The 25,000-nt window shown below is 43.8% G+C and overlaps 1 protein-coding gene across 1 annotated transcript in view; it reads left to right on the top strand.

Moving 5' to 3' along the window:
• Positions 1–25,000, top strand: part of LOC311039682 (cadherin EGF LAG seven-pass G-type receptor 1-like) — a 157,256-nt gene that overhangs the window by 115,628 nt on the left and 16,628 nt on the right. The window contains 11 exon segments of the mRNA XM_084049633.1: positions 1,633–1,753; positions 3,125–3,308; positions 6,951–7,052; positions 9,069–9,163; positions 9,894–10,103; positions 11,637–11,820; positions 13,985–14,128; positions 14,718–14,904; positions 16,165–16,332; positions 18,130–18,256; positions 18,496–18,696. Of these exon segments, the coding sequence (XP_083905759.1) occupies positions 1,633–1,753; positions 3,125–3,308; positions 6,951–7,052; positions 9,069–9,163; positions 9,894–10,103; positions 11,637–11,820; positions 13,985–14,128; positions 14,718–14,904; positions 16,165–16,332; positions 18,130–18,256; positions 18,496–18,696 (1,723 nt within the window).

Genomic DNA, 25,000 nt, shown 5'->3' with positions numbered 1-25,000 from the left:
TGGTCATATTAGGCTTTTAGCAGACTACTGTACTACTGCCAACATTCTGCTTCCATGAGAACCTTTATTAGGCTGAAATCGGAGCTTGGTGGTGTGTGTGTGTGTGTGTGTGTGTGTGTGTGTGTGTGTGTGTGTGTGTGTGTGTGTGTGTGTGTGTGTGTGTGTGTGTGTGTGTGTGTGTGTGTGTGTGTGTGTGTGTGTGTGTGTGTGTGTGTGTGTGTGTGTGTGTGTGTGTGTGTGTGTGTGTGAGATGAAATAGAGGAATGTTGATCAAAGTCGTGAAACATGTGGGCTTGCGCATACGTCTAATTTACACACACACAAACACACACACACACACACACACACACACACACACACACACACACACACACGCGAACACACACTCCCAGTCTCACACAATGCTTAGAGGTGATGTGTTAGTTCCTAACCTGCCCTGATTGTTTCTGTCATTGGCTCCTGAACTTTGACCTCCGTATGTCACGCATAACTTCCTGTCAGAGGCAGGATGCAGGATTTCCCCGTCACGCCAGACCGAGCCTCCAAAGATGTTTAGTCTCCAAGGCCCCCATGCTCTGCTCTGTGTGTGTGTGTGTGTGTGTGTGTGTGTGTGTGTGTGTGTGTGTGTGTGTGTGTGTGTGTGTGTGTGTGTGTGTGTGTGTGTGTGTTACTATACTTGTGAGGGCTAAATGTCCTCACAAATATAGTAGAATTTGAGAAATACACGTTGTGGGGACCATTGTCAGGTCCTCACAAGAGAAATGGTTGTTTCATGTTTAATGCCGTTGGTCATATTTATTCCTAGTTGTGCCCCGGTGTCGCGTTCCAAAAATAGCAGATCTTCAATCTCACCATCCCAGTTAGGGACAACCACAAAAAAGGCACACAAAAACTATTAAAGCATTCATAAAATTGCTGTCCTAAACTGTAGATGTCCGCATAAGTATAGTAATACAAGTGTGCGGGCGTGTGTGCATGCGTGCGTGTTGAGTGAGTCACCATCGCACAGTGTTAAAACGTGTGGAGGAAGTGTATTTTAGATTGATAGATAGTGACCGGCAACGTGCCAGATACTCCGCTACAATCTGCAGGCTATTGTTGTTAGTGTATCCTCGTTAGCAAACGAGCAAGTACGGAATGAACACACAGGAGGAGATGGGTCCATCCTAAATGAGTTGGTGGTGCCGTGATGCTGAAACCAAAAGCACATTCATTTGGCTTGTCCTTGACACAAAAGGTTTGAGAACCACTGGACTTCATGCCACTTACCCTGATTTTACACTCTGTAAGGCCTTGATAATTATAAATGTTGATAATTCTACCTTCTCCTTCCCCCTAAGACCAAGCTCCGCACCATGGGCGACCGGGCTTTCTGCTCTGCGCTCCCCGAACACCTGAGAGCACCACAGTCCACTGACGCTTTTAAAAACCTACCTTTTTAACAATGCCCTGATTTGACCTGATTTCGTTTTTAGATCGACTTTTTTATGTTGTTGTTTGTTGCCTTTGCTGTTTTTATGCCATTGGTTTTAAACCCTGTAGCACTTTGAGATGTGTGAAAATGTAAAGTGTGTTACAAATAAAATGTATTATTATTATTAATAATAATTTTGGTGGTTTGTGTGTTGTCAGAGTGGAGAGGCCGTGTCCTCGAGGCTGGTGGGGGAACCCCATGTGTGGTCCCTGTAACTGTGACGTGAACAAGGGCTTCCACCCCGACTGCAACAAGACCAACGGAGAGTGTCGCTGCAAGGTAAAAAAACAACAACATTCTGACTCCATGCAGCCTCTGTAAAGGTCTCTTCATCCACCATGGAGATACACAGTCACATTCTCAGTGCTCGTTTCACTCTGAGACTGGATGGATGGAAAATGTTTGTATCTCTGACCTCAAGTCCCCCGGGCACATATTTCTACACACACACAGTCACACACACACACACACACACACACACACACACACACACACACACACACACACACACACACACACACACACACACACACACACACACACACACACACACACACACACACACACACACACACACACACACACACACACACACACACACACACACACACACACACACACACACACACACACACACACACACGTGCACACACACACAAACCTTAAACTGTAATTATCAAACAAAACAGGCATTTGTTCCTGGCAGTGTGCACTGTAAAATCATGGGTTGTTCATTTAACTCTGAGAGTACCATACTTTAGACTTAGAGTGTTGGAGTTACCAGTGGCCAGATCCACAGTGTTGTTGTCAACGTTGGGGTCGGCATTATCCAGCGAACAAAAGTGTGTGAACGTACAGAAACAACACATCTGTCACCTTGGGCATCACGCCACAAAGCACTGATTTGCTGTGATCATAAACTGCAGTAGATACACTATAAAATCCTCAGTGTTAATTTATCAATTTGCCACTTTAATTTAAATGAAGGATTTTACAGTATATCATCAGGAGTGATTCTGTAGTATTATATTGATTGATTAATTGACTGATTGGTTGGTTGATTGATTGATTGATTGATTGATTGATTGAATGAGGTTTTATTGACAGAAATACAAATACAAAGTATTTGTTACATATCTGTAAAAAAGAAAAGCGCTCGAGAGCTTATTTCCATTGTGGTACTTTGAGTGCAAATGGAACTGAGTGCCATGTGTAGGCAACTAGTAGCATGGGTACTATAAATGTAACCTGTTACAACTCAACTAGCTGGTTGGCTCATTGTATCTTTTGACCAGAATAGGAATAATCTCCTCTCTATTGCTTCTGTGTTATTATGAAGTCTGTTCAGAGTTGAATGAACAAGTCCTCTTCTTGTTTGTGAAGATTCCGACCTAAGAATTTATGTTTATTTTACTCTACATTTGCACCTGTGTATTACAGTACACAACACTGTTAAATGAAGTCTGTAAAATTACTTGAATGTGGGCTGACAGATGAATGAATTTGAGATGAGCTGTGAATTGACCCCCCCCCCCTCCTCTCTCTCTCTCTCTCTCTCTCTCTCTCTCTCTCTCTCTCTCTCTCTCTCTCTCTCTCTCTCTCTCTCTCTCCTCCATATTCTCTCTTTTCTGTCTTTCTTCCTCTTTGCAGGATAACTATTATCGTCCGGAGGGTGATGACACCTGCTACCCCTGCGAGTGTTTCCCGCTGGGCTCCGAGTCTCGAACCTGTGACCCCCACACAGGACAGTGCCCCTGCAAGGGCGGGGTCATAGGACGCCAGTGTAACCGCTGTGACAACCCCTTCGCCGAGGTCACGGCCACAGGCTGCGAGGGTGAGAGAATTCATCTTTGTCTCCGCCAGGAGAGTTTGTTTTCACTTTCCGTCAGCCAAGCAAACATTGGTCGAGCCTCACGTGACACTTGACAATACAGTGAAATAGTGTGATCTGATTGGCTAGTGACATATAACGGGCTATAAATACATGTGTCACTTTGAAAGAGTCTTTGCCTCTTTCAAAGTGAGGTAAGACAGGAATAATCACGAAATGGCTGAGAAATGGCGGATACTGTAACAATTGGATAGGACACTTACACAGACAGGACAGATAGGACACTTACACAGACAGGACGGATAGGACACTTACATAGACAGGACGGATAGGACACTTATACAGACAGGACGGATAGGACACTTATACAGACAGGACGGATAGGACACTTACATTATACAGACAGGACGGATAGGACAGTTATACAGTAACTCCAGGTGGGGATACCAGTTTTATCCAACTAAGGTTTGGATAAAACAGACGGATAGGACACGGATAGGACACTTGTGTCATGTTACTATGACACAGTAACATGTTCTAATTAGAACATAAGAATTAGAACATTCCCAACATTCCCAACACAAGTCTGCTGGCGGAGACTTGTGCTCCGAGGAGCACTTTTTCTAGTTTGTTTTTGTTTTCATTCATTTTAAAATGGAATAATCAAATGCAGTTTTCAAGCTTTTTTTTTTGTTTTTGAAACAAACAAGCAAAACAAAACAAAACAAAATAAAAAACATACTGCCCAACTGATTTACAGCAGCGATTTTGGTCCAGGGACCCCCAGGGGTCATTGAAAGGGTTCCAGGGGGTCCCCAGCCAAAAAGAATTATGTAGCATCAACCTATTTTATACTTGGGCTATTTTTGAAACATTTTGAAAGATCTTGAAAACAGTTGAACAATTTTGAATCATTTAGATTTGTTTTCAACACAAATCTTCTTGTATGGTGGTCCCTGACACAAAACCTTTTCAGATGGGGGTCCACGGGCAAATACATATGAATTTGGGGGTCCCTGACATGAACCTGTTTGAGAACCACTGATTTACATGATCTTTTCATACAGTGTTGTCTTGTCACAGAGCACCCACAATGGAAGAATTTAATTGCAAAAAGAGTACATTGTATTTTGAAATACAAGAAAGAAAAAAAAACTTATGATGCTATCTAATATAATGCTATTTGATCTATTTGAATGAGCTGGAGTGCCACACACGCAGGGTGAATCAAAGGTGAATACGTCGTCAACTGAAGACAAAATGGCGTCTCTCGCATCTGCTGGTGTTGTAGCCGAGCTAACTGTGTCTTTGTTGCCCTCCAGTCAAGCAGAAGAGGCAGTCTGGCTAGCAGGCTAACTTGGCACCAACAATACAGTAGTATGTGAATGGACCAAAGCAGAACAAAAAGCAAACGTTTGTCCATCTATTATGAGGACATGAGAGTTGGAAAACGTGTTTGGAATTTATATGAGCGGAGAAGCCCAAAGTTTTTCACTTTGGTATGTCGCCCCCTGTTGAAGGACCCCCAACCCAGTGTTGCCATATTTCCCGAGAGAAACAAGCAACAAGAGAAGCGACTCTCCAAAAATGTATAATAAAAAAGTCTAAAGTGGCAGTTGCGTTTACACAGATGCAATTTGTGCGTTCGTCAATCATGAAGGCATATTGTACATCTCCAATATTCATCTTGAGTTCTTTGATCGTGTGTGTGTGTGTGTGTGTGTGTGTGTGTGTGTGTGTGTGTGTGTGTGTGTGTGTGTGTGTGTGTGTGTGTGTGTGTGTGTGTGTGTGTGTGTGTGTGTGTGTGTGTGTGTGTGTGTGTGTGTGTGTGTGTGTGTGTGTGACAGCCTGGCTGGTGATGTGAGGTTAGGTAGTAGATGGATCCTGCAACATAGACTATGGAGCTCAGTCAAACTTTATTATCTAACGTTGTTTTATAGACAACTTTAGGATCAAGCCCAAATAAGCACTTTGGAAACAAGCCCAAAAACCTGCAACCCGCAATTACCAATATTTACAAGAGACTTTACAGAAAGACAAGCTGCTTATAACACACGGACGCTATGCCCCCACCCCTACTATTGGCTTTGTTTGTGTTTTGATTCATTGGATTTGAGACTTTTTCTGGACCAACCATGGTGAAACATACTTTTGAGTTAGGAACTTAGGAATAGAGTTGATGTTGGAGGAAGAGTGAGGAAGGAAGCGAGGAAGAGAAGTGAGGAAGCGAGGAAATGGGACAAAGAATGAAGAAAGCACAGGAAATATTGACAGAGGAAAGGAAAGAAGTTTGGAAGTACCTTAGGAAACAACCTACGTTAATTTGACCTGGAATCATTATTTAAAGAATGTTTCCTTAGAGAAACACACACCAACTCTGCGGTCTTGGCTTCCTTCAAAGAGATCCCAAATCACAAGCATCCATAGTAACAATGAACTTATGATAATAATCATAATAATAACAACAACAACAAATGGAGCCAAATGGAGCCCTACAGGCATATGTATAAATGTTCTGTACATGCTCAGGATTTGAGGGTGCACAGTGCTGATAGAGTTAATGTAACCCTGTGGGATTACGGGGCTTTCGACGCATGCCTGGGTCTGTGCTGCTTCAGACGAGCTACCAAAGCAACCAAAAGTTCTGCAGGTCTCAACCAGTTTTTCTTTTTTTCCCCCTTTTTTATAAACCAGATATGCCAGTATGAATTATGAGTTGTGTAATCGCTGGTGTAGGATTAACATGGATCTGTGTGCGTGTGTGTGTGTGTGTGTGTGTGTGTGTGTGTGTGTGTGTGTGTGTGTGTGTGTGTGTGTGTGTGTGTGTGTGCCTGTGTGTGTGCGTGTGCGTGCGTTTGTGTGTGTTTTTTAAGGTGAAGGTTGACAATGAGACATGATGCCACATGGCATCCTAGAGAAAAGACGCTGACCTTTGACATAGAAGAGTTTTTTTTGTTGAAAGCGATGTGGTTTAGGTTGATTTACAAAAAAATGTTATCTTAGAATTCACATCCTTTCTGAATGAGGGGGGGGTAATGAGTAAATTCACGTACAACTAAAACAAAATGTGTTTGGTCGTTTACGTTGAGCCACCGTGTGCAAAACTGTCGTTGCCAGAGGATATTTCTCGACTATGCACCCTTCTAGGTCACCTTGTTTAGATATTTGAGACATTCAGTTACTCGTTAGTCCTTTAGGTGGTCAGGTCAACTAATCAAGCGCTTAATTTGTAGCAAACATGCATTAGACCAACCGTCAAATATTCATTTTCATTCAACTTTCCCAGTTTGCCCTTTAATCGATAGTGTGGAGATTGTGTGTAATATAGTATTAATAGCTAAACATAGAATTACCAACAGTTGATTGATCCTAGCTGTGTGGTACCCAGCAAAATATGTGAGTGAACATTTAACTCTTAGGGGGTAACAAATACCCGGGTCCATTATGGGCCCATTTTTACACAGTGTTAAATGAACACAACAGGGTCCAGGCTTTACTGGGTGAATTCCAGGTTTGAGTCATTCGTCTACTGTCCCTCCCTGAGTGTCCTGTGTAGTCCATAGTGGTATATGAGGGCTGTCCAAAGGCTTTACTTTCTACTGTCCCTGCCTGAGTGTCCTGTGTCTCTGTCTCTGTCTTCCATAGTGGTGTATGAGGGCTGTCCAAAGGCTTTCGACGCGGGCATCTGGTGGCCAAAGACCAAGTTTGGAGGACCCGCTGCCATGAACTGTCCCAAAGGATCCATTGGTGAGTAGTGTTCTCTCCCATTGATATGAACTATAATACCCAACACATAAACTACAATAGTTTATGTGGGGGGAGTGTGTGTGTGTGTGTGTGTGTGTGTGTGTGTGTGTGTGTGTGTGTGTGTGTGTGTGTGTGTGTGTGTGTGTGTGTGTGTGTGTGTGTGTGTGTGTGTGTGTGTGTGTGTGTGTGTGTGTGTGTGTGTGTGTGTGTGTGTGTGTGTGTGTGTGAGAGAGAGAGAGATTAGAGGTGAAGTTAAGACTCAAGTACACTGATCTTTCCCCAATAAAAGCGCCCTCACTTCCCTGGCTATCCCCTTAGTTACCGTGATCGCCATGGCAATCCTTTTGTTGTCTCTCCAGACTCGTTAGCCAATTTATTTGGTTACATTACCCAGTGCTTTCTCTCCTTTTCACCATCGCTGCTTCTGTGGCTGAAAAGAAAAGAAATACTTTGCATTTGTAAAGATCTCCAACCGAAGGCATTTACATCAAGTTCCACATACTTACTTTGGGTTGTACATTTATCCAATCACACGCTGAATTCAAGCCATGTGTTCTCAAATACTCCTCTGCCAGGACAGCTAAAGGCTGAATTATACCCCATTTTACGACAGGGGTCTGAAAATAGCTGATCTACATACTAACAACATGTTGCGATGTGACGCGTTGAAAGCTTGTAGATCTGCTATTTTTGGCGTATAAATTAAACATAACAATCAGTTAATTCATAACAGCACATTTCTAATAAACAAGTTTCAGGACGTAGTAAACAGTATTTATGTCTAAGTACTGGCTCTTACACTCATTCATGTGTAAATTATATTTATGCATTTCTCAGATTGAACATCATGTGTGGCACTGTTGTGGTTTAAGTCGTTGTGTCGCTTGTATGTTTGCTCTGTGCCGTAAATATATTAATATTTTTGTTATATTCAAGTAGTACATAATCAGAAACACTTGACCCTTTATTAAGTATGGGATTGGATTGGGTATGTGTCACTCGCAGTCTAACATGCGATGATTGAAGCTGAAATCCGGAACTCACTTTAACCAACATGTTAAATCGATATAATGAAGCATAGCGTCAGTTCATGCAGGACACGGAAGTCTTGCACGCCAAAGCTGTAATCAGCTGTCAGTCAGCTGATGTTGAACATCAGCTTTCTATTCCCCATTCAAAGGGCTGCTGGTCATTACATCACACATTCATACTCCAATCATAACTCACACATTAGCAAGGGGTTCCTTTAAATACGGCTTCGTATTCACTAGGTCTTTCTTGGTTGCTGACCAATGCATTCTGCTAGCTCCTCCTCCACCCCAGCCTCCACCTTTTGATTAGAGTCTGGTATAGTGGTATAGGCTCAAATACTTGTGATTATCATGTATATCTGCCTTGTTTAGTGACATTGTATCCCTATGGGGGATTTTCTTAGCATTCCCTGAATATTATGCTTTGCAGGCTGCTTCGACAAAATTCAGGGAATATCTCCCAAGAGCAGAGCTTTAACGCCAAGCTTAACTGTATTCCATTTGTTGTAATAAATGGTTAAATCTACTTTGACGTGAGTGTTTCTGATTGAACTGTAGTACATCTGCAGTGGTTGGAGATGGTGTCCCTACAATTCCATTGAGACATGTAGACCCTGGTGTCGTCAGGTGTCATTTTAGTACTGCCCGAAGCTCATAAGCCCAATATTTCCCCTGGAGTCGTAGATAATTGGTTTTCTAAGCGGAAAACGCACGATCGAATCCCATGGGCGTTACAGTTGCAATTATTTCTCTCCATTTGGAGAGGACATAAAACCTACTGATTGCAACTTTAATACCAATGCATCGACATAACTGAACAGACATTTAATAAATAGACGTTATGCACACACAGCCAAATCCAGAGTTTTAATGTAATCCTGCAGATTTATGGGTCCATTGTCAAATGAACACTTGAGATTGAAGTGTGCAAGCCGAAACATAATCCAGGTTGACTGATGTGCTTCCTTGGTTGCTGTGTCATCAGGTACGGCCATCCGTCACTGTAGCGATGAGAAGGGCTGGCTGCCTCCTGAGATGTTTAACTGCACCACCGTCACCTTCTCTCACCTGAAGAAAATGGTTCGTTCCAGAGCACTAATTAAATTCAAACTCACTTTGTGATACCATGAATGCACAGGGCTCAGACTAAACACAAGTCATCTATTGACATACTTCTTTCTTTTTTTCTGACATTGATATACACTAGCCTTTACACTGGGGAGTTCACTACAGTGTTAAACACTTCTGGTCCTTTTTATTAAATCAGTTGAGAACTCAGACACACTTCATTAGACTGTGCATGTATCTGTACTAAAGTGTAATTTGGCAGCACATTAACCTGTTCATCGTCGGTTGAACAAGTATACGTAGCAGAGTGGCTCAGAGCCTCTGCCTGAAGACTCTCTCCCCCCAGCAAAGGAGGATTGTCTCTTAGTTGCCGCTAGTAGACTAAAGATGTTTAGTTTTAGTGTCACTTCCTATGCGGGAGACAGTTGATGTTGAAGACAGCTGGGCCGGCTGGGAAGACACAATCAAATGCAATCGAGATATGTAGAATTGTCGAATCCATTCTGGTCCATTCTCAAATCCCAGGTGTTAACACAAAATACATTTGGTCTCATTGGTCATATGTTTTACATATTACCGATGGGACCTTTATTGGTCACTTGTACACATAACATAGGAGATTGGACCAGTTGATTGCATTGATTTAGCTGACCCAGCTGTCTTCAACATCGACCGCCTCTCATGTTTTTTTCTCCCTCTGTTCATCTCTTTCTCCACCCTCCCCCTCAATCCGTCCGTCCAGAACGAGGAGCTCCAGCGGAACGGCTCCATCATGGACGGCGAGCGCTCCAAGGCCATCGTGCGGCTGCTCCACAACGCCACCAACCACACGCAGCGCTTCTACGGCAACGACGTGAAGACGGCCGCGCAGCTGCTGAACCGCGTGCTGCGCTACGAGAGCCGGCAGGCGGGCTTCGACCTCACGGCCACGCGGGATGCAGACTTCAACGAGGTACGGAAAGAAAGAGGAGTCAGGAGGCCTGCGAAAACCGTTTGTCTTTTATCATGGTGGTTCACAAACAGCTTCATGTCAAGGACCCCCAAATTTGCATGCATTTGCTATGTAAAGGGTTAGTAAAGAGTGTTCAAACATTTTGCTAGGGATCCCCCTGAAATCCCCTCAAGGACTTTAGGAACCACTGTTTTATCAAACATAATGACCATATAAGGATTTGTAATTGTGTTAATCTAATGTGAGTGTATATAACCAAACAATGGTGCATTTGGTTATATAATGTATTTATTTTCTATGAATTGTGAATTTGATAATATTTTACTTGGTTTTACCGTTTAGATTTTTCCTCCAATCAAATCAATTTGATGTTTGTAGAGCAAACATGCAAACCATCTTCCCACATTCTACTAATGGACTAAAGCAAGATCTCATTTTATGAATAATTCACTGCCATTCGATCTGTGTGTGTGTGTGTGTGTGTGTGTGTGTGTGTGTGTGTGTGTGTGTGTGTGTGTGTGTGTGTGTGTGTGTGTGTGTGTGTGTGTGTGTGTGTGTGTGTGTGTGCGCGCGCGCGCCTGCGTGTGTGCGTGTATGTCTGTGTCTGTGTTCAAATTTGATTCAAAAGTAACCGTCTTTCCGTTAAACGAGTGATATCTCCCATTGTCACTCAGTTTTGTCTCCAGGGTGTCTTCACAGCTGTCTTAAACTTACTGACAGTAGAATGAAGATGGCACTATTGTCCCTTGTTGAAACCCAATCCTTGGCACTATAGGAGCGCTTGTTTTGTGAAACACTGCCCCCCACTGGTTGATCCTTATTGGTTTCAGACACACATTTTGTCTCCTCATTTGTTTTGGTTTCATCACTTCTCATTCCACTTGTTTTTCCCGTACCCTGTACGAGATCTCTCTCCTGATTGGATGAAATTGGTATCCCAACCTGAACATTTATTTTCTGTTTACTAAAGAGCTGGGGAGACAGGGGCACCACTGTTACTGAACAATCACTCTTAGCAACAACAGAGTCAAGTACACTCATAGAGCCATGTTCAAATATGATGCTTTGTATGGCCCTGTTGAATATTTTTAATAGATGCATCATTTATCAGTCCTCATGAGGGGATTAAGGCTCTATGTGAATATAGAGCTATGTCTGCTGTCGAAAAGCCACTGCAAAAAAAAGAAAATAGAATATTCGACTATTCTGTGAATGCCCTAACTTACTTTAATTAAAACAAGTCCTGAATTGCAGCTTGACAGTGTGTCGCGGGTTCGACTCCCGATCCCAACGACCTTTGCTGTGTGTCACCCCCCCCCCATCTCTCTACCCATTTCCTGTCTGCCTACTTTCCAATCAATAAAGATAGAAAAAGACCCCAAAAAATATCTTTAAAAATAATTAACTATAATTTTCTGTTACTATTTTCAAGGGAAAATATGGAAAATAATATGGAACATTATACACATCAAATTTGATTGGATAGTGGCACAGATGAGCATAAAAATCCCCTTTTTGCTCTGATGTTTCCAGAACTTGGTGCGCGCCGGCAGCGCCATCCTGGACCCAAGCACCAAGGAGCACTGGGAGCAGATCCAGCGGACGGAGGGGGGCACTGCCCACCTGCTGCGGTACTTCGAGGAGTACGCCAACACGCTGGCACAGAACGTCAGGAAGACCTACCTGAAGCCCTTCACCATCGTCACCGACAACATGAGTGAGTCTTGGGATACTGACTGTAGAACGTCTTTCAGGCCAAGGACCCCCTAGCTGAGGGGGGCAGATGAAGCAGGGACCCCCACTACATTTGTATTCATGTTAAATGTGTGTTTTCAGACATTTAACCACTTAAACCTTCAATACTTTGTAAACTTCACCGTTGGCTCTGTACTTGGTCTGCTCTTTTTTCCCCTCTACACCAAACCTCATTGCCGAAAATAGCCGATCAACAAGCTCACACTGCGAGGCGTTGTGTGCTTGTAGATCTGCTATTTTCAGCTAATGTTCCCCTCAGAATAGGGATGATAGGGTTCAGATTTTTAAAAAAAGTTCATATCACACAAAGATTTGGCGGACCCCCTGTAGTTACCCTGAGGACCCCCTAGACTGTAGACTATTACACAATCTCTGAATGCTTTATAGCAGTGATTCTCAATTATTTTTCATTTCAAGGACCCGCAGTCTACTATGCATTAGGACCCCCCATAACCCTTAAGGGTCCATCTGGTTATCTTTTTGTCATTTCTGTTCACGAAAATATATTTTAAAATATCTGTTAAGCAGCAAACTGTATATGCTTCGACTAATGTGATTTACAGCAGGGCAAATTAACGCGACTGCAAAGACGAAACGGAAGCGGGGAGAAGGCGGAAAGTCCGCTTTACTTTGCACAGACTGTATGACGGAAGCATTTGAACATTGTGTCAGACTACTGACCGCCTAACCACAAAAACAGCAGATCTACAAGCTCACAACGTTGCTAAATTGGCTATTTTCTGCAAAGATATTTAGTGGAGAGGGAAAACAGGAGGGGGGCTAGTATAGACCCCTGGGGGACTCCGGTCATCTAAGTATAGGGTTTATTGTACTTTGTCCAATGGTATCGCACAGAATTTAGTTTTTCCGACCTACAAGTAGGACATAACTAGCCTGGCTCCACCCCCTGAATCATTGCCTCGCATTCAGGGTCTGGTGACGCTGTCGAAGGCGGGTGTTTCTCGGTTGAAAATCTGTACGACGAATCGGGATCGGGATAATCCAGTATGAACCAATTGCTAAAGAGTCCCACTTTGGCCACGCCCCCATCTCAGAAATTGGCTGCATTGAGAGGGCTTTCAGACTGAATAATGGAGTGAAACGAAATGAAAATTCAGGCTGAGTGTCAGGCTAGGACATAAAAGCTTAAAACTCCTAATTTAGCTATTTGTTAAAATGTTTGAAGATGTGTGAAAGCCTTTGCAAATTTTCTCCTAGAAAGACACGTCCAAAATTGGTAAAAGGTGTGACGGAAAGTGAATCTACTTAAATTGTAGTAATCGAATTATCGGTTTAGTGTTGTCTGATATAAGATTTCACCAAAATGACTTTATTTGTACTGTCATGATATTTCATGTTCTACAGTAAATTAATCTCACAGATTAATAATAATATATATTTTTTTTAAAGTTAGTTGCAGCACTAGTGTGCATAGTGTATGTGTGTACAGGAACATGAATACACACAAAAGTGGGAGAACTTTATGGTCAGAACCTCGTGCACAATCACCCACAGTGAATCAACCCAGTGAATGTTTTATTCAGGTCAAATTAGTTTGATTTTGGTTGACGTGGACAAACACCATACAAGGCTCTTTTTGTGAACTGTGTTTTGTTATTCCTTGAACACGAAACTAGTTTTTATGCTGAAGATCTCTACTTCCCTCTCTCCCCTCTCTCTCGTCTCCTGCTCTCTACAACGTACAATTTACAGTTCAGCCATTTATAAGATGCCTAATTTATGTCACTGTGAATAGGTGAGTGCTAGGGAGTGAGTTAGAGTCTAAATAGGTGAGTGCTAGGGAGTGAGTTAGAGTCTGAAGAGGTGAGTGCTAGGGAGTGAATTAGAGTCTGAATAGGTGAGTGCTAGGGGGTGAGTTAGAGTCTGAAGAGGTGAGTGCTAGGGAGTGAGTTAGAGTCTGAATAGGTGAGTGCTAGGGGGTGAGTTAGAGTCTGAATAGGTGAGTGCTAGGGGGTCAGTTAGAGTCTGAAGAGCTGAGTGCTAGGCTGTGAGGTAGAGGTCATTCCACAGCTTGGGAGCCAGGAGGGAGAAGAGTCCAGGAGGCTTGTGGCGCTGACCAGGGTGTTAGCTGTGTTAGCTGACCTATGTGATCTTTCTCCCTCCAGTCGTAGTGGTGGACTACCTGGACGTGTCGGACCCAGAGAAGGCAACGTTCCCGCGGTTCCAGGACATCCAGGAGGCGTACCCCCGAGAGCTCCACACCACCGTCCACTTCCCCCAGTTCAACGCCGGCCCCAAAGAGCATAAAGGTACACACGCACGCACACGCACACCAACCATATGTCATTATTTGCTTTTTTTGACGGCATCAGAATCTGCAATTATGCAGCCAAAGATTACCGATTTTTAACTACTTTCAACCTGGTGTCTGTAGTGACCAAATCCCCACAACCAAAAATGTACCAGCGGGTAGAAAATGCCCACAACCTCGCATCGGAGCAATATTATTCATTAACCTTATTTCTGGAAGAACAGGATACTTATGATATTGTTATTGACCACTAGAAATATATTATTTTGTTCTAAATATCCACAGGTTGACAAACTAGACATAGCTAATGTTCTGGACACTTTGTTTTATATTGTTGTGTAGTTATCTATAGACATTCTACCTGGAAATACCGCTCTACACATTTGTTTGGAAACATTCTGGTCTGGTCTAGTGGTTAAGATAAAGTTTGTTTTATGTGTGTATTTTACATGTACTGTCGCTCGGCGAAAAGCGCTGATCTACAAGCTGACTGTAGTTGTTTTGCTTGTTCATCATATAATTGAAGTTAAATGTTCAATATAATGGACAGTTTAAATTGTAACGAGTGAATCCGCATTATTTCTCAGTGGAGCCTAGCCCCGCCCCCTCGGCTCAGACCGCGCCCCCTGAGGAGGATCTGGAGCCCACGGCGTCCAACAGGAACCGCCGCCACGCCGAGCCCGCCCCCCATCACCCGGTCGCCGTGGTGATAGTGTACAGGTCGCTGGGTCAGCTCCTCCCCGAGAGGTTTGACCCTGACCGCAGGAGCCTCAGGTAACACTTACATCATAGAATACTCAGTGTCCATTTAACCATCTGGAACTCATCAGAGAGAGTACAAATGTAATTACATTACATTTGTACTCTCTCTGAGTCAAATAATGAATCCACGCTGTTCCACACAATGTCTGTATGAGGATTTGTCAGTGGTGTAAAGTAACTAAAGTAAAGTAAACTCATTCATTCATTTACTTAAGTACTGTACTTAAGTACAATTTTGAGGTACTTTTACTTTACTGGAGTATTTCCAAGATACCTTTACTTCTAGTCCACTACATCTCAGAGGCAAATATTGTACTTTTACTCCACTACTCACAAGTTATTTTGCAGATATAAATGATTACATTATAAAACATATTAACCACTTTAGCCCTATTTTATACCTAGGCTATTTGACAATAGCCGATCTACAAGCTCACAACGCGTCGCATCGTGACGCGTTGTGAGCTTGTAGATCTGCTATTTTCAAACATTCTAGTACTTTTACTTTTGGTACTTTACAGTAAGTACATTTTGATACCAATACTTTCACTCAAGTATATTTTTAATTCTGGACTTTTATACTCGTAACAGAGTATACTTCTACATTGCAGTATTGATACTTCTACCTAAGTAAAACATTTGAGTACTTTTTCCACCACTGGGATTTGTATTGTAGTGCACTAGAAGTTCACGCGGCCCGAACGTCTAGCGTGACGCGTCGTTCACTTTGCAGTGCCACCTTACAGGCACCTCACAGTGTGAGAGAGAGTTTTGTGCTCTCCTAAATCCACGGCAGGCTTTGAAAGTACCCACTTCAGAAAGAGGTGACGTGCATCACCTCTCCAATGACCAAAACCCACTATGGAAGCCGTCGAACTGGTGCGATCTGACGGCATCCTAGAATTTATAGGTAGGATGTGATGTCATGCGTGATGTCATGCTGTCGTGAGATTACGTCACACTGGCGTTGTGTCCATATTCGGAGTGATGCAACGTACATACAACGTTACAACGTACATACTGACAACCGACATGGCGCAGGATTCAAATTGTATATATAGACGTCACACTGGCGTTGTGTCCATATTCGGGACGACCGTCTCATCGTGATGTCAGATTACGTCACAGTGGCTACATACAATGTTACAGACAACCGACATGGCGCAGGATTCAAATTGTATATATATAGATGTCTTGTATGTCACTATGGAAACAAGCCCCTGCGCATGCTCACGTTTTGTATAATTCATGTATGTGTGTGCGCGTGTTCAGACTCCCCAACAGGCCGGTGATAAACACGGCCATAGTGAGTGCCACGGTGCACAGCGAGGGACCCCCACTCCCGGCAGCCCTGGACCCCCCCATCACCCTGCAGTACACCCTGCTGGAGACAGAGGAGAGGAGCAAACCTGTGTGTGTGTTCTGGAACCACTCCATCTCGTGAGTCACGCACACACACACACACGCGCACACACACACACACACACACACACACACACACACACACACGCATGGGATTTGAACCCTGGTCTCTCGCATGAAAAACGAATTTCTACCGCTCAGACAAGAGGGAATCACCGCTTGGCCAGGGTAGACATGAGGTTTTATGAGCTTCAGGCAGTAAAACTTGTCAACAAGTAGGTGTCCTACCCGACACCAGGGTTTAAATGTCTCAATGGAAGAATAGGGAGACTACCTCCAACTTAGCCTGACACTCAGCCTGAATTTTCATTTGGTTTCACTCCATTATTCAGTCTGAAAGCCCTCTCAATGCAGACGATTTCTGAGATGGGGGAGTGGCCAAAGTGGGACTCTTTGGCGATTGGTTCATACTGGATTATCCCGATCCCGATTCGTCGTACAGATTTTCAACCGAGAAACACCCGCCTTCGACAGCGTCACCAGACCCTGAATGCGAGGCAAACGATTCAGGGGGTGGAGCCAGGCTACCTCCAACCACTTGTAAATGTACTAGTGAAAACAAAACATTTATTCATAGAAAATAAATTCTTCATCACAGCTTTAATTCTAAGAGGAAATTCAGACCGCTGTGATTTTTCTCTACAGCATTCTAATGCTTGATTTACAACAAGTATGAATCCGGCTTAAAACGATTTTGTCGAATCGTAAAAATGCACTCAGGTTAAATTAACAGAGATTTGACTGTGGACAGTCACACTAATTCATATGCCACTTTAACAACTATGATCCAGTGTCCACACCATAGACTGTAAAAAAGAATGGACAAAGCCACTCCCCTGCTTTCTACAGAACGAAAATGAAGCCGATAGTTCAGAAACATGCATTCCTCCATCGTTAATATATACAGTTGGCCACGCCGGAACTCAAACGCTATTGGTTGAGACCAGACACGTGACCAGCGAACCGGAAAACAACCCCCAAAAATGCTATTGGTTGGGTAGCTTGTCAATCAAGAGTAGGGCGGGGAATGAATGCTATTGGTTGTGTAGGTTGCCAATCAAATCATCCCGCCCCTCCTGGAGCATAGCCTACTTTATCGTCAATTTTAGAATAAATGGGACCATAATTTAGCAAAACGCATATCATGATGATTGAAAGGAGACTTTAAACTAGCGACTGGAAGCATAGAATTTCTGACAATTTTTATTACGGTAAGAAAATCTAGTCTAAAGTTTGTCAAAAACCCATTCACTTGCGTTAAAATAAATTCTTTCTGACACTGCAGGTCGGCGCAGGGTAAAACAGTGCCTCCCTCTGGCCATTCATAAGCTTCCGTGTTGGCCTCATCGTAATTATCCAAGCCTTGCCCCTTGGTCCACACAGATTGTGTGTCTCTCACATAAAAACTCTCTTTCATGCACACATGCCAATCACACACTTAAACAACAGATCAGCTAAACTCAGTGGTTCTCAAACGTTTCCATTTCAAGGACCCCCATAACTCTCAGAGTCACAGACCTGGAAGGGTCCATTTGAAACCCCCCTCAAGGAACCCTGAGGGTCCCCGGATCACACTTTGAGAACCACACTGACTCAACTAAACACAAATGAGATTCATGATGTTGTTTCTACTCACTGGTGTTTAGATTGTTGTGATGATGTGAGCTTCCTTCGCATTCGATCGTAACTTTCTTCCTCACACCCTGTGTGTGTGTGTGTGTGTGTGTGTGTGTGTGTGTGTGTGTGTGTGTGTGTGTGTGTGTGTGTGTGTGTGTGTGTGTGTGTGTGTGTGTGTGTGTGTGCGCGTGCGTGTAGGATCGGAGGTACGGGCGGCTGGTCTTCTAAGGGTTGTGAGCTGCTCAACAGGAACAACAGTCATATCAGCTGTCAATGCAACCACATGACCAGCTTTGCTGTGTTGATGGACATCTCCAAGAGAGAGGTACTGTATAGACAATTAATTGAATTAATCAACTAAAATGTCATGATCATGACAGCCCTAGTACTATATGAGAGAGAGGTACTGTTGAACTAGATGACATGTGCTCTTTATTTGTTTCCTTTGATCTTTCTATTAATAATGTTTGTATTTTAAATGTTTCCCTCTCTGTCTGTCAACCCATCTATCCTCTCTGGATCCTCCTTCCTTCCCATCCTTCTTCCATTCTTCCATCCCCCCAGCATGGAGATGTCCTGCCGCTGAAGATAGTGACGTACACCACGGTGTCCGTGTCTCTGTTCCTCCTCTTCCTCACCTTCGTCCTGCTGTGTCTGCTGAGACACCTGCGCTCCAACCTGCACGCCATCCACCGCAACCTGGTGGCCGCTCTCTTCTTCTCCGAGCTCATCTTCCTGCTGGGCATCAACCAGACAGACAACCCGGTGAGATGCCTTCTCTCTCTCTCTCTCTCTCTCTGTGTGTGTGTGTGTGTGTGTGTGTGTGTGTGTGTGTGTGTGTATGTGTCAGTGTTGATTTTGACATCAAATTTGTATTCAGTTTTAAAAATTCCATTTAGTTTTAGTCATATTTTAGTAATCTGAAATGTATTAGTTTTTGTCTAGTTTTAGTCGACTAAATATCATAAGATTATAGTCGACTAAATCTACATTTGATTTAGTTGACTAAAATGTATGTTGGCGGTGCTTTGATGGCATCATAATGGCAGATTTTTGACTTCCTCACTAACATTTTAGTCTATTTTTTATTTGCTGACGAAATTGTCAATATATTTAGTCTTAGTTTTAGTCATCATAGCTTAGTTTTTATTCAGTTTTTATTTAGTTTTCATCAGTGAAAATAGGTACTGTAGTCGACCAACATTTTTCGTCATAGTTTTAGTCGACGAAATCAATGTGTGTGTGTGTGTGTGTGTGTGTGTGTGTGTGTGTGTGTGTGTGTGTGTGTGTGTGAGTGTGTGTGTGTGTGTGTGTGTGTGTGTGTGTGTGTGTGTGTTTGCGCGTGCGTGCGTGCGTGCGTGCGCGCGCGTCTGTGTGTGTGTTTTATTGTGTTCTCCACCCCAGTTGCCTGTGGGTTGCACACTGTTACACACTGTTAAAGTTGCTCTCTGTAACTCTCATGTTTGAATCCGAGTCCCCCGTGCAAGGGCTGATTTTTTTTCACCACAGAGCCAATAGAGCACGTCTACGTACACAGGGAAGACAATTCATTTTGACCTTCAGGCAGTACCATTTAGTCAAGCAGTAGTGGTCCTACCACAGGAACCAAATGGACCTTTGACTTACTTGGCTTAATCCTCTTTACCCCGTTGAGGGCCATAGGGCGTTCATCAGAGCTCTCCATCTCACTGTGTTCTGAGCCTGGGCTTTTGCTTCCTGCCAGCTCACTCCAAAGTTCTTTATGTCTTGGAGTGTGGAACGTCTGCAGGTGTTTCTCGGCCTATCCTGTTTCCTCTCTCCCTGTTGGAAGGGCCTGTCCAGGGCCTGTCTCGTGATGCTACTGTATTTGTGTCCTTCCTAAGGGTGTGGCCTATCCAGTTCCACTTTGATGGTAGTAGCTATATCCTGGTTTGTGATCCAAATGGACCTTTACGGTTCTGTAACTCTGAAAATGCACACATGGAACAAAATGGATCCTAGTGTACAGGATCTATCTCACTCACTGAGATAGATTAATTTGGGCCAAAGGTTTACGCTCTGTGCCCCACCCCGGCCCACCCACCGCCACCACTACCATCACAGAGATGTGAGCATGCCGCACCACTCCCAACTCCAAAACACATGAATACCTCTTGATTCTGATCTCATAATGGGTCACTTTTATTCCTCGTAATTCCACAGCACTTAGGGCCGACAAATGAGGACAGAGGTGTCAGTTCACACAGGGACATCGTACATGTACACAGTAGACACACACACACACGTACAATGTATGGTGTACACACACACACACACACACACACACACACACACACACACACACACACACACACACACACACACACACACACACACACACACACACACACACACAAACACACAGTCAGTAGTTTTCCTACGCCTGCAGCGTAATGGATGTTAAGGCAGGATCAAGACGTTCTCTTTCTGTAGTGTTTACCGTATTAGAAATCTGCAAGGCTTGTCTCCAGGATTTGGTTTGGCCCGCAGGGAGCCATCTAACCCTCCTGTGTTGACAGGAGCTTTAACACTCCATGCGGCCAGAGACCTACCTCCAAGTCTGTCATTGTTTGACAGATTATGTCTTGTGAGGGCTCTGCTAACGATGGTGATGGGGGAGGAATGTGCTGCATGCCCAGCCGATCCCTCGCTCTCATCCAACCTGGAGTTTGTCCCAGACCCTGAAAGCAGTGGGTCTCAAACCTCTTCATGTCATGGACCCCCACATTAATATGTATACTGTATGGCCTCAGACCCCCATCTGATAATATGTTGGACGCAGAGAGCATTTTACAACCGAAGGGTTCTAAAATGCGTTCTGTGCATGTGCGAAAATGTGCGTTTTTTTTTTACCAGGTTTGTTACTTTTTTGGGCGTTTTTGTTACGTTAATTCGATTAATTTGATTAATTCGGCACAAAAAATGTACTCCATGAAGTGTAGATGTCGGAGGTTTCTTCTTTTTCTTTTTTCTTCATCCCAAAAGTGGGGGGGATATCCCTCACAACATGGGAACTGAGTATGTCCAAACCCCCCCCCCCCTCTCTCTGCATCCCTGGTGCCAGGGACCTTTTGTATTGTTAAATTGTTAATATATCCTATCCTATCCTATTATTATATAAGGAAACCTCTGTCTGTCTGTCTGTCTGTCTGTCTGTCTGTCTGTCTGTCTGTCTGTCAGTTCCACATTTCTCAGCTCAGTGGGTTCATTCATTGATCTGAACTTGCACATGGGCATTGACCACTGGCACATGCAGACAGCTTACATTTTGGGAAAGTGAAAAACGGGCATCCCCACTATTAGCGTTTTTGTGTAAACACCAGAGATTCAGAGTTCGGCCTATGGGATCTGTCGTTATGCTTATAGCCCTGCAGGCTATGGGATCTCTAGCCGCAGGCTAGACTTGGCTTACGCACACACGCACAGCCAGACAGCGGCAGAACACATCAGACGCTGCAAACTTATAAAGGACTTTCATTTTACAGCGTTTTATGAGCGGGAGGGCGCTCTGGATATCATCTCCATAGCACTAGCACGCACATTGACACGTGCAATGTTCGAATCCAGGTTGTGTTAGCACACATAGCTTAGCTGAAACAGCGTAAACATCAACTTCTCATGGTTGTGGGTGGTAACGATTCCACGTCGGGACATAAATGACCGGGTTGTCACACACACACACATACACACATACACACATACACACACACACACACACACACACACACACACACACACACACACACACACACACACACACACACACACACACACACACACACACACACACACACCATGCCAACATGATTAAATCACTGCCCAAAACCACCAAAGTTCCACTTTGTTTCAAGATTTTGTAAAAAGACATTTTGTGTGCTTGGTGTGATCCAAAGATAAGATCCTTTATTATAGTATACAATATACAGACAGGAAATGGGGAGAGAGAGACGGGGAGTGACATGCAGCAAAGGTCGTCGGGACCGGGACTTGAACCCGCGACGCACTGTCAGGCTGCAATGGAGCCAAGGTGCCTATATATTTGAACATTTTTTGTTATATATATTTTGTAAAGTCTTGTTTTTATATTTCTTTCAGTTAACTAAAATGTTTTGTCACGCACACGCGCGCGCACACACACACACACACACACACACACACACACACACACACACACACACACACACACACACACACACACACACACACACACACACACACACACACACACACACACACACACACACACACACACACACACACAGTGGGACAAAGGCAGAGACAATCCTTTGAAGTCTGCTGATTCAGACATGCACGTGTGCACACATGCAACATATGCACACACACACACACACACACACACACACACACACACACACACACACACACACACACACACACACACACACACACACACACACACACACACACACACACACACACACACACACACACACACACACACACACACACACACACACACACACACACACACACACACACACACACACACACACCTCCAGGCGTGTCATGGAGACATGCTGGGACTGGTATTATGTCAGCAGAGCTGGCCTTAGGGCGTTGGTTTTTAACCAATAATGTCTTCCATCTCTCGCGCTACAGAAAATATCATTAATCTGTTAAATTGAAGGTAAATCCTCTTTGTGAGTAGAGATTTATTTCAAGAGTCTTGACATAATTGTAGGATATAGACAAAGTCATGAAAATATACTTGAACTAAAAACAAAGGAGACAACATAAGTAGATATGTGGCTCTAAACGTGTAACTTGACAGTATTGGCGAAACGTTTCAAAAGAAATTCAAAAATAGCCAAAATAACAGATCTAAATTGTTTGGCGTGTTGTACAGTATGCTTAAGGTTAGGCTGTTTTAGCTCTTTTTACACCGTGGCTACTCAGAGATGTGCTGTCTGTCTGTCTGTCTGTCTGTCTGTCTGTCTGTCTGTCGCGCCTGTGTGTCCGGAGGTAATCTCGCAAACCGCTGGACCAATCATTTTTACCAAAATGTTTAAATATTTTTGAACTTTAACATTTTTACCAAAATTTTTAAATATTTAATTGAACTTTAATGTTATAATGGTTATCAATGGGGCTGTGATCATGCAGAAACCTTGCCCAGATGTATACGTCATACATACTGACGTAGCATCACAGTTTGGTCACATGAAGTCTGAGATCCACTTTGGACCTTTTGAGTAGTTAATATGTAAAGCAGGGGTCTTCAATGTTTTTCAGGCCAAGGACCCCTTAGCTGAGAAAGAGATGAAGCAGAGACCCCCCACTACATGTTGGATTTGTGTTAAATGTGTGTTGTCAGACACTTAACGGGCACGGTGGCGCAGTCGGTAGCGCTGTCGCCTCACAGCTGGAAGGTCCTGGGTTCGATTCCCGCCAGGGACGCTGTGGGCGCTGGGGGCGTGTCTTCTCCTCCGCGTCATCAGCGCCCATACCCAGGGTGGGGTTGGCGAAAGGGCCTACTCTGTGTGGAGTTTGCATGTTCTCCCCGTGTCTCCTAGGGTAGTTAATACCCTCTCAAAAACATGTAGTAATCCTGGTCGATATACCGCCTCCCCCATGACAGCCGGGGCGCCTGATGGAGGGGAAGGGAACTGGTTGGAATAACGTGTTCCTTCCACACGCTACGTCCAACCAGGGAAACTCCCCCCTGTCAGGTGACAAGAAGTCAGTTGGCTCTCATGCACTGAAGGAAGCATGAGCTCGGCCCTGGCCTCCCTGCTGTTGGGGACTGGTGTAGCGCTGGTGTAGGGCTGGTGTAGCGCCCAGGATCACTTAGGAAATTGGCACCGGGTGAAAATCGCGGGATAAAAAAAAAAAAAAAACTCAATACTAATGTTCCCCCAGGATAGGGATGCAAGGGTTCAAGTGGTTCAAGTAAAAATAAATAAAGTCCCTATCACACAAACATTTGGCGGCCCCCCCTGCAGTATCTCTGAGAACCCCCTAGGGTCCGAACCCCTAATGAAGACCCCTGCTCTAAAGAGAAAAACGGCTTTAAAACATTCTGGCCTTGCACCTTGTGAAATGTGCTGCAACTTGACTTTGGAAACCCTGTGCAAACTCTTTATTTACTAACGAGGCTGCTTTGGAGACCACATGAATAGCACAGTAGCTACACACAACAGTATTAATGTCATTCGCCAGTCACTACTAGCTACGTTGTCAGTTAGCCAGCAGTCAGTGGGAGGCTGTTTTTATTTCCTCTTCTAGGCAGAAAGCAGTGCGGTTACGGTTGTTAAAGTGGTGATTGAATTGTTTTGGCCGACAGAGAAATATGAGCTTCCTGGTCTGAGGTGTTTTTCAGACCATTAAAGAACCATACCAGTGTTTACACGTTTCTTATATATCGCATATTTTGTTCATATTCAGTACAGTAAACATAACAGAATGTACTGTACCTGGAATGGTTTGTCAACATTAGCTAAACAACCTCAATGTTGTTAGTTAGAGCCTCTTAAAGCAAAGATTTGAGTTTGAATTGCAGTAAGGAACTATTTTTCCAGGCATTTTAACTACTTGAACCCCGGCATGATCCATCATATTCTGGGGGGAATATTAATTTGCAACAATAGCTGATCTACAAGCTCACAAGTAAGTGTGCGTGCTATTTTTGGCAAAGAGATTTGGTGTAGACGGTGGCCAAATACATATTATTATGGGTGGTCCTTGGCATGACAGAGTTTGAGCACCTGACTGATAAACAGTAGCAACATACGTTTTCAGAAAACTGTTAGGATTTAGAAGAGTTTTTAGAATCGGCCTCAGGTCTTAATGGGTTAAGTGGTTAACGTTCAGCTCAACAGCTCTATTACAGTAATACTGTGATTTTAGGTCAAACAAACAGCATGGTGACTTCAAAAGTGTGGCTTACCTATACCTAGCAACTTTACAGTCACATAGAAAGCCTGTGTGGTTGTTTTGACTGCATTGGGCTGTGACTCAGCCAGTGACTCACTGTGGGCTGTGAACAGTAACTAACACTATAATCTTTGTATTCAGAACACAAGATGAGAGG

This window comes from Gymnoscopelus microlampas (assembly GCF_963454915.1).
Source record: "Gymnoscopelus microlampas genome assembly, chromosome: 23".
Lineage (NCBI taxonomy): Eukaryota > Metazoa > Chordata > Actinopteri > Myctophiformes > Myctophidae > Gymnoscopelus > Gymnoscopelus microlampas.
Note: the sequence above shows the minus strand (reverse complement) of the source record. Positions and strands in the feature narration are given on the sequence as shown.